This window comes from Mycteria americana, chromosome 6 (assembly GCF_035582795.1).
Source record: "Mycteria americana isolate JAX WOST 10 ecotype Jacksonville Zoo and Gardens chromosome 6, USCA_MyAme_1.0, whole genome shotgun sequence".
Classification (NCBI taxonomy): Eukaryota; Metazoa; Chordata; class Aves; order Ciconiiformes; family Ciconiidae; genus Mycteria; species Mycteria americana.
In genome coordinates this window covers 18,725,500-18,740,608 of record NC_134370.1, presented here as the reverse complement: position 1 = coordinate 18,740,608, position 15,109 = coordinate 18,725,500, and the positions used below count along the sequence as shown (strand labels likewise).

At 40.5% G+C, this 15,109-nt stretch overlaps 2 protein-coding genes across 7 annotated transcripts in view; one reads left to right on the top strand and one right to left on the bottom strand.

Moving 5' to 3' along the window:
• MARCHF5 (membrane associated ring-CH-type finger 5) overlaps positions 1-8,659 on the bottom strand; it is a 31,982-nt gene extending 23,323 nt beyond the window's left edge. For both annotated transcript variants that reach the window (XM_075504818.1, XM_075504817.1), the window contains exon 1: positions 8,528-8,659. In XM_075504818.1, coding sequence (XP_075360933.1) covers positions 8,528-8,571 — 44 coding nt within the window. In that variant the 5' untranslated portion in view covers positions 8,572-8,659. The remainder of the gene's footprint in view (positions 1-8,527) is intronic.
• Positions 8,660-9,071: 412 nt separating this feature from the next.
• The window catches only part of CPEB3 (cytoplasmic polyadenylation element binding protein 3), a 99,853-nt gene continuing 93,815 nt past the window's right edge, over positions 9,072-15,109 (top strand). Inside the window, exon 1 of one of the 5 annotated variants that reach the window (XM_075504810.1) lies at positions 9,072-9,092. Coding sequence is in view for 4 of the 5 variants with exons in the window: in XM_075504815.1 (XP_075360930.1) it covers positions 9,691-9,718 (28 nt within the window). In the remaining variant the exon portion in view is untranslated. Of the gene's footprint in view, positions 9,093-9,426; positions 9,719-15,109 lie in introns of those variants that run through there. The other 4 variants (XM_075504815.1, XM_075504812.1, XM_075504813.1 and 1 more) reach the window with 4 other exon arrangements.

Below are 15,109 nucleotides of genomic sequence, written 5' to 3'. Positions count from 1 at the left end.
TAAAAACTGAACAATTTGAGACCTAAAAATTACAGAAGAATTTTAAAAACCAAGAAGATATATTCTTGGGACATTAATACCTCAAGAACAACAAAACCCACTCAAATGTGGCAGACACTGGAAATTTGGAAATGCCTTTACTCTGAATAAAGGTGAACAAAACTCCAAGGTGTCTGATCATAACATTAAGTAACTCTCCTCGGCACTCTGTAGAATTGACTGCATGACTCACCGGTAGAACAGTCACAAGCACTCAGCACATGGCCTTCTGTAATTATATCCTTCACAGAAGGCTAACTTATGTTGGCACATTTTAGTCCAATATAAAATATCCACTTCTAAACAAGAGTATTCAGATCTCAATAGGAGACATTTATAACAGGAGAAAAAATTGAGGAGAGATCAGAAAGCTATGTAAAGACAACATTACAGCTTTAAAATAGGGGGTCTAATCTTTTTTCTAGAAAGATTGTGAAGAAGTAACTACTATATTAAAATGGCTTTAAAAAAATAAATAAATCACTGAATGCCAGCCCCTCTTGTCCATAGTAACTCTATTATTCACTACCTTCACACTGTGTTAACACTTTCTTTTAATACGTACACCTTGAAGAAGAGATGCATGACCAAAGGGAGAAACAGGCACAGATACATAAACTGAGAACACCAAGTAGTTCATAATGCTCATCAGCAATCAATCACCTAAAAGCCTAGAAATGCAACTATACTTATCCAAAAAGTTTGTTTCCTGTGAGAGTTGTTTCCAAACATAAGCATATACCAAGATTCCATGGTTGGCCCTTAAATCAATTGGTATTTACTTATAATAGGGAAACTGTTATATAGCAGGCCAGCTTAATTTTCATTTTTGTCTTAATCAGTTAAGATAATTAAGATTTAAAATTATAAACAAATGAACAGCTAGTCCCAGATTTAATACAACTTCAGTACAAACTTTTCTTTTTACACCAGCATTTCAAAGTGGAGATTTTTATTTGAATTTTTCTTATCCTATTTTAGTGTTAGGCAGGAGGTGTATAATCCTTTCCCCAGAATCATTGTCACAAAAATCCTGAGTCTAAGCACTTTCATTGAATAGGAGAAAGCTGTCAACGAAAAGCACCCATATTAGCATTAAAATAAGAGGAGAGAAAAAAAAAATCTTAGAGAAAAGGAAAAAACAAGATTCCAGTCCAACTAGACAAGAAGTCACCTTAACTTCTAGGTACAGATTTCAGAGCAGATCCTAAAAAAGGCTAAGTGCAGATTTACTAGAAGGTGTTAGTGGACTGTACCTCTCATATTGGCACCTCCAACGCAGTATGCTCATGTCATGCAGTGCAAATAGAGCCCTAACACTGTGTTGCCTCCCTATTTAAATAGGGGTTGCATCTAGACCTGGTATCATAGAATTATTTGCGTTGGAAGGGACCACAGGAGGTCTCTAGTCAGACCTCCTGCCCAAGGCAGAAACAACACTGAATTCAGACCATATTGTCAAAGCTTTCTCCTGCTGCATCTTGAAAAGCCCCATGAACAGAGACCCACAGCTGCCCTGGGCAACCTGTTCCAAAGCTCAATGGCTTTGCTTCCCATCCCTACATGCTGAAACCTTCTCTGTTCAAATTTACAGTCATTGTTTCCCATCATCCTGCCAGGAACCTCCAAAGAGAGCCAGACTGTCTTCTGAACAACCTCCTCAGTAGGTGTTAGAAGGTTATTACGTCTCCCCAAGCCATCTCTTCTTCAGGCTAAGCAGGCCCAGTTTTCCCTAGCTTTTTTCTAGTGAGTCATGTGCTCCAGCCCCTTGACCATCTTGTGTAACCTTAGTAACAGTTTCATTTAGAAACGTTAACCAGAAGCAGTTTGCTTAAAAGAACTTAACCACTTCAGATTGGGACTTTTCATTCTTCTGCACTGAAGATGGATTTGCTACTTGTGGTAAGACCCAAGCACCAGTAAAAAAAATGAGCAAGTCATTTTTTGATAAAGATAGGTATTACATGCTATAACAAGCTAGTACCCCATTCATTCTGTTGCTGAGAGGAGGAGAAGATATATCAAAAAGCTCCTATCACTTTCACACAAGGAACTTCCCAGTACAGTAAGACCATAAGCAGGTTAAGATCTCAGAAGCACCAAGCAAACAAGTCCTAAACAGCTGGTGTATTCATTACCACTTTAAGTATTACTTAAAAAGATGTTCCAAAATTAATATGTGAACCTTTTAATTGAACTCTGTAAACTATTATACATATTAAGATATCTATTCAATACATTTCCATTAATTGCCAAAAGTTTTAACTTCAGCAAGCACTGTAAGACACCATGCCAAAGGAAACAATCACAGTTAAGCAATATTATAGAGGTCTGAGCACTTTTATGTGGAAGATATCAACAAACAGGTTTTTGTATAGTTATTTTAGATGAAGCAGATACAACATATGAAAATATTATTTTAATGCCTTGATAATACATGGAATACCAAGATTTTTAGAACCAAAAAAGATAGTCTCTCAGGAGTTTCCCCACACTGAAACAGGAGGAATAATTGCCTACTGTCTGCAGGTAGAAGTTAACAGTTAAGCAGCAATTAAAACATGTATGTTTGTTCCTAAGCGTATCAAGGCAGACGTCAAAGATGGAAATATAATGCACATAAGATGACAGTCAAAAGGTTAAGACAGTTTACAAATAACATGCTGACACTTTTATACTACAGATGGGCAAAAGGCATTCTACAGGTCTGCAATCAGTCTTCACTAATCATCTTTACTGTTAAGACACAGGAAGAACTCAATCTCTGGCAGAACCTTTGGCATGAAGGGAACTGGAATAGCAAGGTATGTACCTGGGATGAAGCAATAATGAAAAAGTCAAGCTGTTAGAAAGTTATTACTGTTTCAAACTTTTATTCTTCAAACCCACTCCAAGATACACATAATTTTGCTTTTTCCTTCCTGTATCGACATCAGCTTCCCATCAGTTGGGGTAAAGACAGCGAAGAACGCCTTGTTTCCTTTCTGGCAGAGATTAACCCAGCACAGCCCGTTTGTTATTCTTATACTCTCTTCTTTCTAAGCATGAATAACCTACACTAGAGGAACAAGAGAAAGCCAGGTACTTCTAGTTGCTGATAGGCTTTGACCAGAAGCCAGGGAAAGTCCTCTTTCAAATAAATAAGTTTTAACTGTGTTGAGTAGAAAGAAAACAACTCCTTCAGGTAGGGCAATGAAGAGAAGTGTGCTTAATCAGCGCAAGTAGAACAAACAGACTGAATAACTGCAGAGATGGTAAATAGTTTATGAAAAGTAAAAATACTACATAAATCCTGTAAAGTGTTTTATATTGTTTTCTACTCTGCATATCTTATCTGGTTGAACTCCACTCCTACAAAGATTTATTCATGTGTCAACTCTAGTCAGTGAGATTATTCACAGCGCACAACATCCAGTACAAGCTTAAGGAGTTCAGAATAAAGGTCTTAAATCAAGGACCACATTGCAGTAATTACATTGGCTAGGTTGTAGCATTAAGGTCTTAATCCAAACCCTGTCTTCGGTTACTTCAGTATAGTCGTGGTTTAACCCCAGCCGGCAACTAAGCTCCACACAGCCGCTCGCTCACTCCCCGCCTTGGTGGAATGAGGCAGAGAATCGGAAGAGTACAAGTGAGAAAACTCGCAGCCGAAACCAGGACAAGTATCAACAGTAAATTGTCCAAATAAGCCTAAATCAGTGCCCGCACTTCCAAAGAGGCAAAGAAAAGATTCATACCAACACAAATACCACCACACATGGAATGAAAGGAACAACTGAAAATTACATAGAAAACCATTGCATATGTTGTTTTGTTTTGTTTTTAAAAGAAGAAAATTACCATGGAATCAGATGACAGTTCAGAAAACTGAATAGAAACCCCATTAATTTGCTATTTTGCAACTTTTGAACCTCAATTGCTAGCATTTTTCTGACAAATCAGTGCTCTGGCAAAGGGGCAACAGTATTCATATCTTGATAGTATAAGTAGTTTCTTAAGGCAACTACAATTCCGCATTTTATCTTTTAATTGCTTTTAAAGTCTGCTCAACCAACACAGTAAAAAGACTGCATTGTAAGATAAATAGTTATTAGTTTTGTTTTCTCATATGTATTCTAACAGCAACTCTGGCAAGACCCAGTCAAGTGTTCTGTAAGAAGGCTAAGTAGTACAGGGTCACAGCCAACTCATGTCCTGGCAATAACATGCAAGCTATTACAGAAAGCTACAAATAGCAAACTGACAAGATGTAGCTATAGACATAACTAAAAACCAAACTGAATTTACAGATTAGTTCTGCTTAAAAACATAACTATAAAAAAATAAGAGAGGTAAAGTCAAATTGTATTTGACAAGCAAATGACACAGGAAAAATACTATTTAAAGGATTAAGTTTTCAATCAAATAGAGCACCAAAATCTGCCAGAAAGTTCAATATCTTATCTTCAAAGTTACCCAGAAGAAAGAAAATGTTTGAAAAATGCATTAAGAAGCCAGAATACCTGTTATGACAGGTGCTACATGGGGCAGCTAGAAGAAACACAAGTGTTTAATTGGAAGAACTATTGTCAAACAGTGCTGAGAGACAGAAAATTTATAGGACCTAATTGAATAAGAAACATGAAAAAAGCCCATAAAAGACGGAAGGGGTTTTGTATATTTTCAAAATTACATTTGAAAACACAAGGAGGACTGACTCAGTTCATGATCTTGGCATACTAGGCACAAGAATTTCACTGTAAAGGTTCAACATCCTAATACCATTCAGAATATAATCTTTCTAGGTATTTCCTTAAAAAATGCTTTTACATTAAAAATATGTATAGCATATCAAATGGCCTCTGCCCGTTAAAATTTGACAAATGCATTAGGACTGACTTTCAAGTAAAGTTTGCCCTGTGAATAGAGTAATAGCTATAATTTCCAAGACATTTTCATGTAATCTGGCAATTTTATTTAAATAAATCTTGAAAAACATTTTTACATTTATTAACAGCATGTAAAAAAACTCCACATAACTTCAGTTTTTTAATGGAAATTCCTATCATTCTGTAATTTATGCATTAAAAAAACATGAATAAAGGGATTAAAAATAATAAAACCTCATCATTTAGACAGACCACTAACCACTGCCTTCAAGTGCACACATTAGTCCAGGAATATGGCCCTTCACTATAGATTGCAAAGAATTCTGCACGCAGAAAAGATCAGTATTTTAAGACTATTATCTAGGCCTGCTATTTAAACACGAGCTAGAAGAAAAAAAATGACAAGAGGGATGGAAACTCCAATTTTGAGGCCAGAAAGGATCATGATAATGATCTGGATTAGCTTCCTAAATGCTGCAGACGAGAGAACTCCAGAATGTAGTGTCACTTCATAGTCATGTCTACTTCTCATGCTTCTTGTATTTATGCTGTAGCCAATCCTTCACGCAAGTATAAAACCCTTAGCTAGAAATTTCAAATAACAAACTCCTTATACCTTAAAAGCTGTTTAACCTCTTTGTTACCAATGTGTGGTTTGCTTCCAGACTGAAATTATGCAGGTAAAATAAAGGAGGACGGAGCACAAAATACATAAAAGAAAGATGAATCCCAGGCAACAACGCTGAGATACTGTCAAGACACTCCTTACACTGGAGAAATCCAAATTGCTTTAGTAAGGAAAAAAACCCTGTAAGTCATACAGATGTACAATCTAAGAGTCAAGAGAAGCCAACTGTTCTCTCTCACAAATACATGATTAAAGAATGTGCTATAGGAGCTCTGAGCCTTGTATACAAAGCAGTGCATACATTCAGATCTGCAGCAACACCTTATTCCTGATACAACAGGACATCACCCCTCTCAGTGTGACCACCTAGGTATTGGAGACAAACACACCCCTATTTTTTCCCCTCCTAATGACTTAACTATTAGAATCAAATTAAAGTCTTATTCACTGAAAAGCTGTTTTCTGCATCCTTCACCAAGAGATCTGAATTTGATTTAAAAGTATGCACTTTGTGTTAAGTTATAATCCATTAACAGTTACTCTTAAGCTTTTGCATACTTACTTTTCCTCTTAATCCAGGAAAACAACTGTCTGTCATTAGCAATAAAGATAACAGGATAGTAGAGGCATTTCAACCCCTCAGAATCCCTACAGATGGTTCATCCTTGGGTTACATCCCCTTATGTGAAATACTGAAGGTTTATCTTGATCATCACTACATACAACATGAAACAGTTATGTATGACCTTCAGAAATAAGAGATGAACAAAAATTGGTTTATTCCAATGTAACCCTGCTCCATAAACCCAATATGTAACCAAAAATTATTTACACTGACTGCATTTTGAGGTCTTGGTTACTCAAAAATCCTTCTATTGGTATTGTACTACACTCTGAATTAAATTCAAATCCTAAATACTTGGCTCCTTCTTACCACTCCATTCACCACTTCTCACACTACTGTTTCTAAAGTTTCTTATACTAAGACCAATAAATTCTTATATGAAAGCCACAGTCTCTCTTCATACATCCTTTTACGCTACCTAGGCACTTAACACTTTTTCCCCCACTGGTCTTGTTATTAAGGAAGTCAGGGACACTTCCAATTGTTTTAGATTATATTGACTCTGCTACTCCAAGTTTACTGGAAAAAGTCTTTGAAAAGGGCCGGAGATACAAACTACAATTTCACAAAGCTGAAAGGATACAAGAACATTAAATGTATTAAACACCACATATTCATTACACATAACAACTGAAGAACAGTAAACTGGTTTGGCCACTAGTTAACTTATTTCCCTTTTTTTACTTAACTGTTTAATTTAACAGTTGTTCACAACAGAGATTATAGACACCACCTTACAGCCATTTCCCAAAAGGGTGAACTAGGACTTCATGGTGTGATATAACAGCCATAGAGAGTAGAGAATCCACTCAGAATATCATGGTTTCCTAGAACTCGAAAACATAAAATATTACATATTACTGGACTACAAACTTCAGGATGAAGATGAGATTTTTTTTAGTTTCAGAGGAGTTGATTCTGCAACACTCTTCCTGATCTTTTCCTTTTTGTCTCCCCTCCTGCACAATAGTTCTATCATCCTCCTCCCAATTCTTTTTGTCTTCCTTAATTCTTCCCTTTAATTCCCTACATTCACAGGAAGTGTATCGAACTGAGTACTTTCCTGATAGTATTTCTAAAAATCTACCTCCTTCCTGTTACTTCTTGGAAATGCACTTATTGTTCCAGACTGTTAGCCTCTGTGACAGGCACTGTTCTAAATTATAATCTAAATCATCCCATTGTCATCTCTCACTTCTTCAGTTTTTCTAAAACACAGACAAACAACTTTCCCTCCCTCCCTCTCCAACTCACTTTTATCCTCTTTCTACATCAAACTGAAACTTCTCATCCTCACCTTCCAGGCTGCACAAGTTGTGCCCCTGCCTCACATAGTTTATATCTCCATCACTTCCCTGATGACAGCCTGTATTTCGCTAAATCCTCTTTCCTTAGAGGTAACCTGGAAAGGAAAAAAACACCAGGGTTTTTTTTTTTGCTTCCTTATGATGAGAGCTTGACAGGTTCATCAATAAAACCCTGATTCCTTTTGGGTCCCCACCTTCTGAAATAGCAGGCTATCACAACTCCTGCAATAAAAGGCTATCAATTTGTTTTTGTTGTTTATAGGGGCGGGTCTTAAGGGCTTCCTGGATGACTCAAAATTATACATAAGCAATCTTAAACCCTCAGTAGAACAGGGTGAAAGTGCTACATATTCAAACAAAAGCATAAAGAGAAAACAAATGTAATAAAAATAATTTAAAGAGTTAGTAAGCACCTTTCCTCCCCTACATTAAGTCAAAGTAGTTTCTAAGTTGTACTTTTTAACAGCACTCCAAAAAGCAATTGGAGGCTTTCTTCAAAGATCATAAAACCAGCAGCAAGACACACAAGGCCAGTTAAGCTTTGGTCGTGTTTTGGTATCTTATTTTACATACATGCCAATGCTTTCCATACCTACAGTATCTCTTAGACCCACAGAAACCGGACAGCCTTCTGCATACCTTCACCACTCTCCCCAGAACCCGTGTCAGCCCAGACACACCTCCTCCCGCCCAAACGCTGCCAGAGCGATCGTTCCACGCCCCACACACCGCCGCAGATACCACACCGGTGCCCGCGGTACCTTGCGCTGATTTACGACAGAGCTGGCACGACTTCGCCCAGACCACCAAAGTTTCCAGAGGCCAAAACGTGAAACCGGACCCGCGCCACCGGCCCAGGCCCTGCCCCACCACCACCACCGCCAGCAACGGCTGCGGGGACCGCGCGCCGGAGCGGCCCACCGCAACTCCCCCCGCTGCCCGCCGGCCCGAAACACGCCACAGGCGACGCGGACCCGCTGCCGCGGGCAGCCCGGGAGACTCGCACGCCCACCTCGGGGGTCCCTTCCCACTGTGCCCCGCCGCCGGGCTCTCCCCGTACCTGTCCATGGTCTGCGGCAGAGCCAAGCCCGTCTGCTCGGACATGGCTCCCAGGAGGAGGAGCGGGCCTAGCCAAGGCCCTGGAGCCTGACAAAGGCGACCCCGGCGCCGACGAAGCCGCGCGTCGCGCGTGTGACAGTAGGGGAAGGCAAGCGAGAAAAGGCAGCGAAACCGCCCTCCCGCGAGGCAGCCGGGGCGACCCCTCCTCCAACAGGCAGAAATGAACCGGAGGACGGGCCACTGAGGCGGAACGGAGCCACACGCAGAAGCTGCGCGGCCCGGGCCACCGCGCTACCAGGGCGAAAAGCGACGGCGACGCCTTTGTGAGGTAAGTGCTGAGCGCAGCCGCGACGCCCGTCACCACCTCCCACTCGCCACAGTGCGCCTGCGCCAGGGAGGCAGCGGCGGCCCCGCGGCACGCTGGGAAGTGTAGTCCTGCCGCCGCCGGCGGTTTAAAGGTCCGGCGGGACGCGCGGCGCGCCCCCTGCCCTCTCCCCTCCCTGTGGTGCCACTCCCTCTCCTTGCTGCCCTCCTGTAGTCGTTGCCCGGCACCGTGCGCAGGGCAGGTAGGGGAACGCGGTGGCGGTGGGATGGCCGCGCTGGCGTACGGGGGTACGCGGGGGAAAGGTCAGCACCCGGCCCGGCCCCGCTCCCTCTGCAGTGGCTGTCACCCCTCCCGCTGCCCTCCGCCGCCGCCCAGGTTCCCCTGAGGGCCTGAAGGGGTGGGGGAGTGGGAAGGGCCCTCGCGCCACCGCCCTCCTCCTCGCGCAGCGACCGTTGCCCTCCGCGGCGGGTGAGGGGAGCGGCGCAGCCCCGCTCCCGCCTCCGGCCGTCCCTCCTCACAGGCGGAGGGAGGGAAGGAGGGAGAGGCCGGGCCGCTTCCTTCTCCGCCCCCTCCCCGCTCACGCAGGGCGTGGGGACCCCCTCAGGGAAAGAGCACCCTCCTGCGCACCCCCGCCATTCCCTCGCCTGCCGAACAGGTGCAGGTGGCTCCCGCCCCCTGCTCGGCCGGCCGGCCTCCCCGGGAGCTGTCCTTGAGGCGAGGCGGAGAGACCCGAGGGAAGAGGGGGCCTTGGCAGGTGCCTACCCCGGCTAGGCTGCCGAGGAGGGCGGTGGCAGGCACGGCGGAAGGGAAATCAATCCGTTTCTGTGGGCTTGTTGGCAATGACAAGGACAAGCAGCCGGCGCCCTTGTAAGTGGCCCTTTGTGCTCGATGGAGGCCTGTTGGCCACTAGCTTCTGTGCACCAGTGGGGTCAGGCATGGGACGGCTGGTGGTAATGACAATGCTCTCATTGCAGTTTGTAGGTGTGCTTCCTAATGGGAAAAAAATCCTTCTAAAGTGCTTTTAAAATTTGTTTTATGTTCTGAAGTCAATACAGAGCATCGCAGTCTGTGAAACTGGGAATTTAGAAGCTGAAAAGCCTTTCTAGAACAGAGAAGTGGATAGCACCTGGGGAGAAGTTGCCTACCCATGTATCTCCACCATGGGTGTCTGTTTACCACTCTTCCTTCTCAGTCCAAGCGTATGCGTATTTGTGTGCATGTAAAGGTTCTGCATAATGTCATGTTCCCCAAGCAAAGAGTGAGATCCTGCTTTTCAGAGGCAGTTGTGACATTCCAGATTCTTGGGAAGGTTGGTTAGTAAAGATCAACTTTGAATTTTCCTTTTCAGGTTGTATATAAATATATATGTATGTATATTTTTAATAAATAGCTCTGGTAATAAGTTTTGTTACATGTAACTAGTCCCTGATACCTTGTGTAAATTACAACTTTGTTATACTGCAGTTGCTGTACAAGGTAGTAATTTATGGGGCCAACCCCATGATTGTACAGCTGCATCAACTTACATCTGTTCTTGGTTGAGACATGTAGCATTTGCATGGTGGATATACATGGCTATAGAGATTAGGTAGAATAGGAAGGAGACTTTAGTGAATATACTGGATTCTTTGACCGTGCTGCCTTAGCTAGGGAAAAATCAGCCTGGTTTTTAGAGTCTTCGTTGAGAGAAAAGCATTGTAAAAATGTTTGTAAAATAGCTGGACTTGGACTTGTAAGCTGTATTATATGTATAGAGTAGGGAGGGTGTTGTTTATTTTCTAATTGCTACAAATATTATAAACAGGAATGCTAAAGTAGTTACAGTGATGTAAATGTTCCTTACAGGAAGTATGTATAGAAGCGGGTTTGAAGAAGGCATCATACTGACATCCTGTCCCAGAAAATTTATTTTGTACCTATTCTTGGGACAGTAAAATTTGGTTTTGCTTGCACTGCTGAGAAGTCTTGGATGTACAGTGGCCTGAGTAAATGATATGGGCATGACTTCCTAGAAAAGAACCTAATATGCACTGTCCCAATTACAGCTGTTCATGAAACATAAGCGTAATATTAGATATCAGAGTTTCTGGTTCCTAATCTTGGTCTGGAATAAGTGCATTGTCTACTGGCCAGAGCACTGATCAGCTAGACTGGCTAAATGCTTAGGTTTTATATATTTATTCTCAAACATAACAAATGGAAATAGGGAAGCTGGATTTATTTCTAGGATTATGTGATTTGTACAATTTCTCTATTTTCGCTTTGGAGTGGGAAGGTTATGCTAGTTGCCTGCCATTTAGGATAAAGCTATGAGGTCATGATGAGTAATAATGGCTGTGAACGATACTTGCCTGAAGAAATGTAACTGGAACCCAGGATCACTTGGCTACCATTTGAGGCTAAAGAACAGCCTGTGGCAATGGTGGCTGCTTTGCTCTACCACTGGCACAGGCAGGGATGACAAGACTGGACAAAACTTGAATATCAGGTCAAATAGTGAACACTTGGTAGGTTTGGACATCTTTTTTTTTTCTTCTCCTTCTTTTTTTTCCAAACATGAAATATAAAAACATAATAGGATACATAAAAACATGATAGGTCAAGGGGTAATGGGTTTAAACTGAAAGAGGGTAGATTTAGACCAGATATAAGGAAGGAATTTTTTACAATGAGGGTGGTGAAACACTGGAACAGGTTGGCCAGGAAGGTGGTAGATGCCTCATCCCTGGCAACATTCAAAGTCAGGTTGGATGGGGCTCTGAGCACCCTGTTTGAGTTGAAAATGTCCCTGCTCATTGCAAGGGGGTTGGACTAGATGAGCTTTAAAGGTCCCTTCCAACCCAAACTATTCTATGATTCTGTGATTCTATAATGGCAGACCTCTTAACATCCCATAAATAGCTTAAAGATCCTGAAATGTAAAAACTGGTTTGTGGCTTTTTGTTGTTCAGGAGTTTGTTGGATAGCTTGGGGTATGTGTTCTCTGTTTGTCTGCTCTCAGAATCAAAGTGTGATCCTAAAATACGTATATGACCAACTGTTTCTAAATTTGAGAAAAAACTCCTTATTCCCTGACAGAGTAAGAGTTGTCATTCCATCTGCATCTCTTCTCCTTAACAAGACCGGATATGCAGCTGCTCTATTCAAATGCTTGCTTTATTCTCCCCAACAATCTCCTCCTTCAATTCACTCTCCCTCATCCCCTTTTTCTCTTAATTTTCTTTCCATTTTCTGTTCTTTATGCTTCCTTCTTTGCATTGGCACTTTCCACTATAAATCTCAGGTTGCTTCTTGCGTATTTTTCATTGTTTAAACTACTGCTTCCCATATCATCCCTTAATAGATTCTTCTTTGTTCCTTCCTTCTGTCTCCATGATGTTCATTGCACCAGCTCACTCTGTCCTCTCTTACCTTCACCTGGCAGTAGCTGCATTTGAGCCCAGAGAGAACTCTCCTGGGAACAGACTCCCTTTTGCCAATGTGAAGTGAGGGAAAATGATTGCTACTAATTGAGATTCAACTGACTTCAGCCTCACTGATACTGACTGGAGATGGCAGCCATTTTGAATTAAATAAAACTGCACATTTGAAGGCAAGTACAGAACTTAATGAAAATCACACACACACAAAAAAGCTATTTAGGACTTAAAATCAAGCCCTAAATTTGGCTATCAGATTTATGTCAAAATATCATCTTTTAAAATACTAAATTGTTTGATAACAAATTTATGAAGACTTAAGTTTAATAAAGAAGTTGACAAGCAATTACCGTAAGAATAATATGGAGTTATATTAAATATTTATCTGACCATTTCAGCAAGGCCTGAAAAAGAGGCCAAATAATGAAGGAGAAATACCTTAATACAGTTATTTTGCTCTGACAACATTAAGACTGTTGGAATTATTCACTGTTTTCAAAGCTAAGTAACCTGGCAATATGAAAGTATTCTGTTTTGGCAAAACTGCATTTTAACAGCTATGATAGTAATATGTAAAATTAAATCATAAGATCAGTGAGGCATTTTTTATCTACTTGATTCCATCTTTAAAAAGACAAGGAGCCCTCAATTAAGCTAAAATGAAACAAATCTAAACTGAAAAAATGTTTCTACAATTAAACTCATTTTTTCAGTAACATAATACTTCATTTTAACCTTCAAGCTAGTTGGAATATTCACTTTCTGGCAAAAAGACTAGCATAGTTTGTTAGTCATAGTAGGTTTAAATTGCTTCATAATGAACTTCATAAAATAAAAATACACTCAATACAATGTTAATTGAGTTAGCTAGGCTTATTTGGGCCTTTCTTACATTTGTTTCTTTGGAACTGGCCCACATCAAGTAATTCAGATACCAGATTGAACTAAGTTCTTGTGTTCTGATACAGCTGTTGTTATTATCTTTTAACTTCCAATTACGAAAGAGTTGGCTGGTAGAAACAAAAAATGTTTTTATTCTAGTGGCTAGTTGATCAAAAACTGTCTTTATGTCCTGATTTTCTTTGGTTCTGGAGTGCTTCTCTATTTGTGAATATCGTAATGAGCACTCTCCTTATCTTAATAATTGATCTACAAAGTGAAGCTGTCTCCTGGAAAGAACTGACAGCAAGGGTGTGGTCTCTTCCACACGAATCCTCAAATCATCTGAAAAGCAATAACCCAGAAGTAAATAGGGACATAAAGGAGGGGTATAGAATGCCTAGAGCCAGCCCTGTGCTAGCTGGGATATTTCAACAAATGAGGTATTTTCAACTGCTGTCAGAAAGCAGTTTTCCTGCCCTAATGATTCAGAGTAGCACAAACAGGTTAGAGCAAGTGTTGAGAAACTCTTAATTACAGCATTGATTTAAGGCAGGCAGACCATACAGTCCAACATAAACAGACTGTAGAAAGCAGAGACATAAGTGTTTTAACAACCCATTTTCAACTGCCCTAATTTATCTTTCTCAGCTTTAGTCATCTCTCTTTCACCCATAAAGCTATGCATATTTCATCCTTTGAAAAATCAGCCTGCAATTTTATTAAACACTGATATTTTCACACTTCTGATTTCAACTATGTAATTTCCACACAAGCATTAGTATTTGGTCCTGAATAATTACCCAGAATAAATATCCAGAATAATTCATGGACCAGTACAAGACAGAACACAAGTGCTGGTAAACAAAATTCTGAAAACTTTACCTAACCTACATTAATCATCAAAATACTAATATCTTATGAGAGGAACTCCTGTCAGGCTGTGTATTGATGTGGAGGTTGGAGATATGTGGGCAATGGGTAGTGGAAGGGAGGTAGTTGAAATGTGGAACCACAGCGTACAGAGTAGATGGAATGTTAAATAGTAAAATTTGCACCTTCCTTTTTTTTCTGAGTAGCTTATTTTTTTGGTAGAATTTTCAGTGTAGTAACAATAACTCACTAATGAAAAAGTGGTAACTTGGAAATTGGAAACTATTCAAATACTACAACTGTTTGCTTACGTGCTGATTTTGATTTGTTTTAAATTTTCATACTTGACCTATTTGTGTTTGAGTTTCAGAATGTTTTTTGAAATGATGACAGGTGATTATTTAATACTTTCTTCAGCTAAGCAACATGACACAATCTCCTTTGTAATAGCTGTATATTTCATAGCTGGTATGAGCTTATAATTAATTTCTTATATTAGAAGTCTGGAGTTTGGAAGGAAGTTTGGAAATACTATAACTATTTCTTTGTCTAGTGATTGTTGTTCTGAATAGGTAGCTATTTGATCTGGGCTTATAAATTAAACTGTTAAAAGCTCTTACTTAATTACTCACTTTCAGCCCAATCTGACAGATATTTATTTTCTCAGAGCTGGTGATTCAGATTGCAGCAATTTGCTCTGGAAAGAGGGAGTGTGCACGTATTTTTTTTCCTTTCGAGCCCTCTTCCTGTCAGGATAGGCAGCAGTGAAATGCCATCTATAGATAAGACTTCAAACCCCATGATTCCTTGGGAGAGCATGCGCTGAAAGCTTCCAGTTGTCAAAGTGCTCTTGCCAGAGTGGTCGACTATTTGTCATATACCAAACCTGAGAGAAGAAAATAAATATACTGTCATTTTGTTGATCTTTAAATACAGAAAATCCAAAGGTAACTGTTCCTTAAAAATTTCTGTGTTCACTGCATGGGTTACTGCATGCAAACGGAGCTGGTATTGCTATGGGGATATAGATTTCCTATACTGGATTGTAAATTTGTACAAATACTTGCACCAGCAAATAATCAAGAGG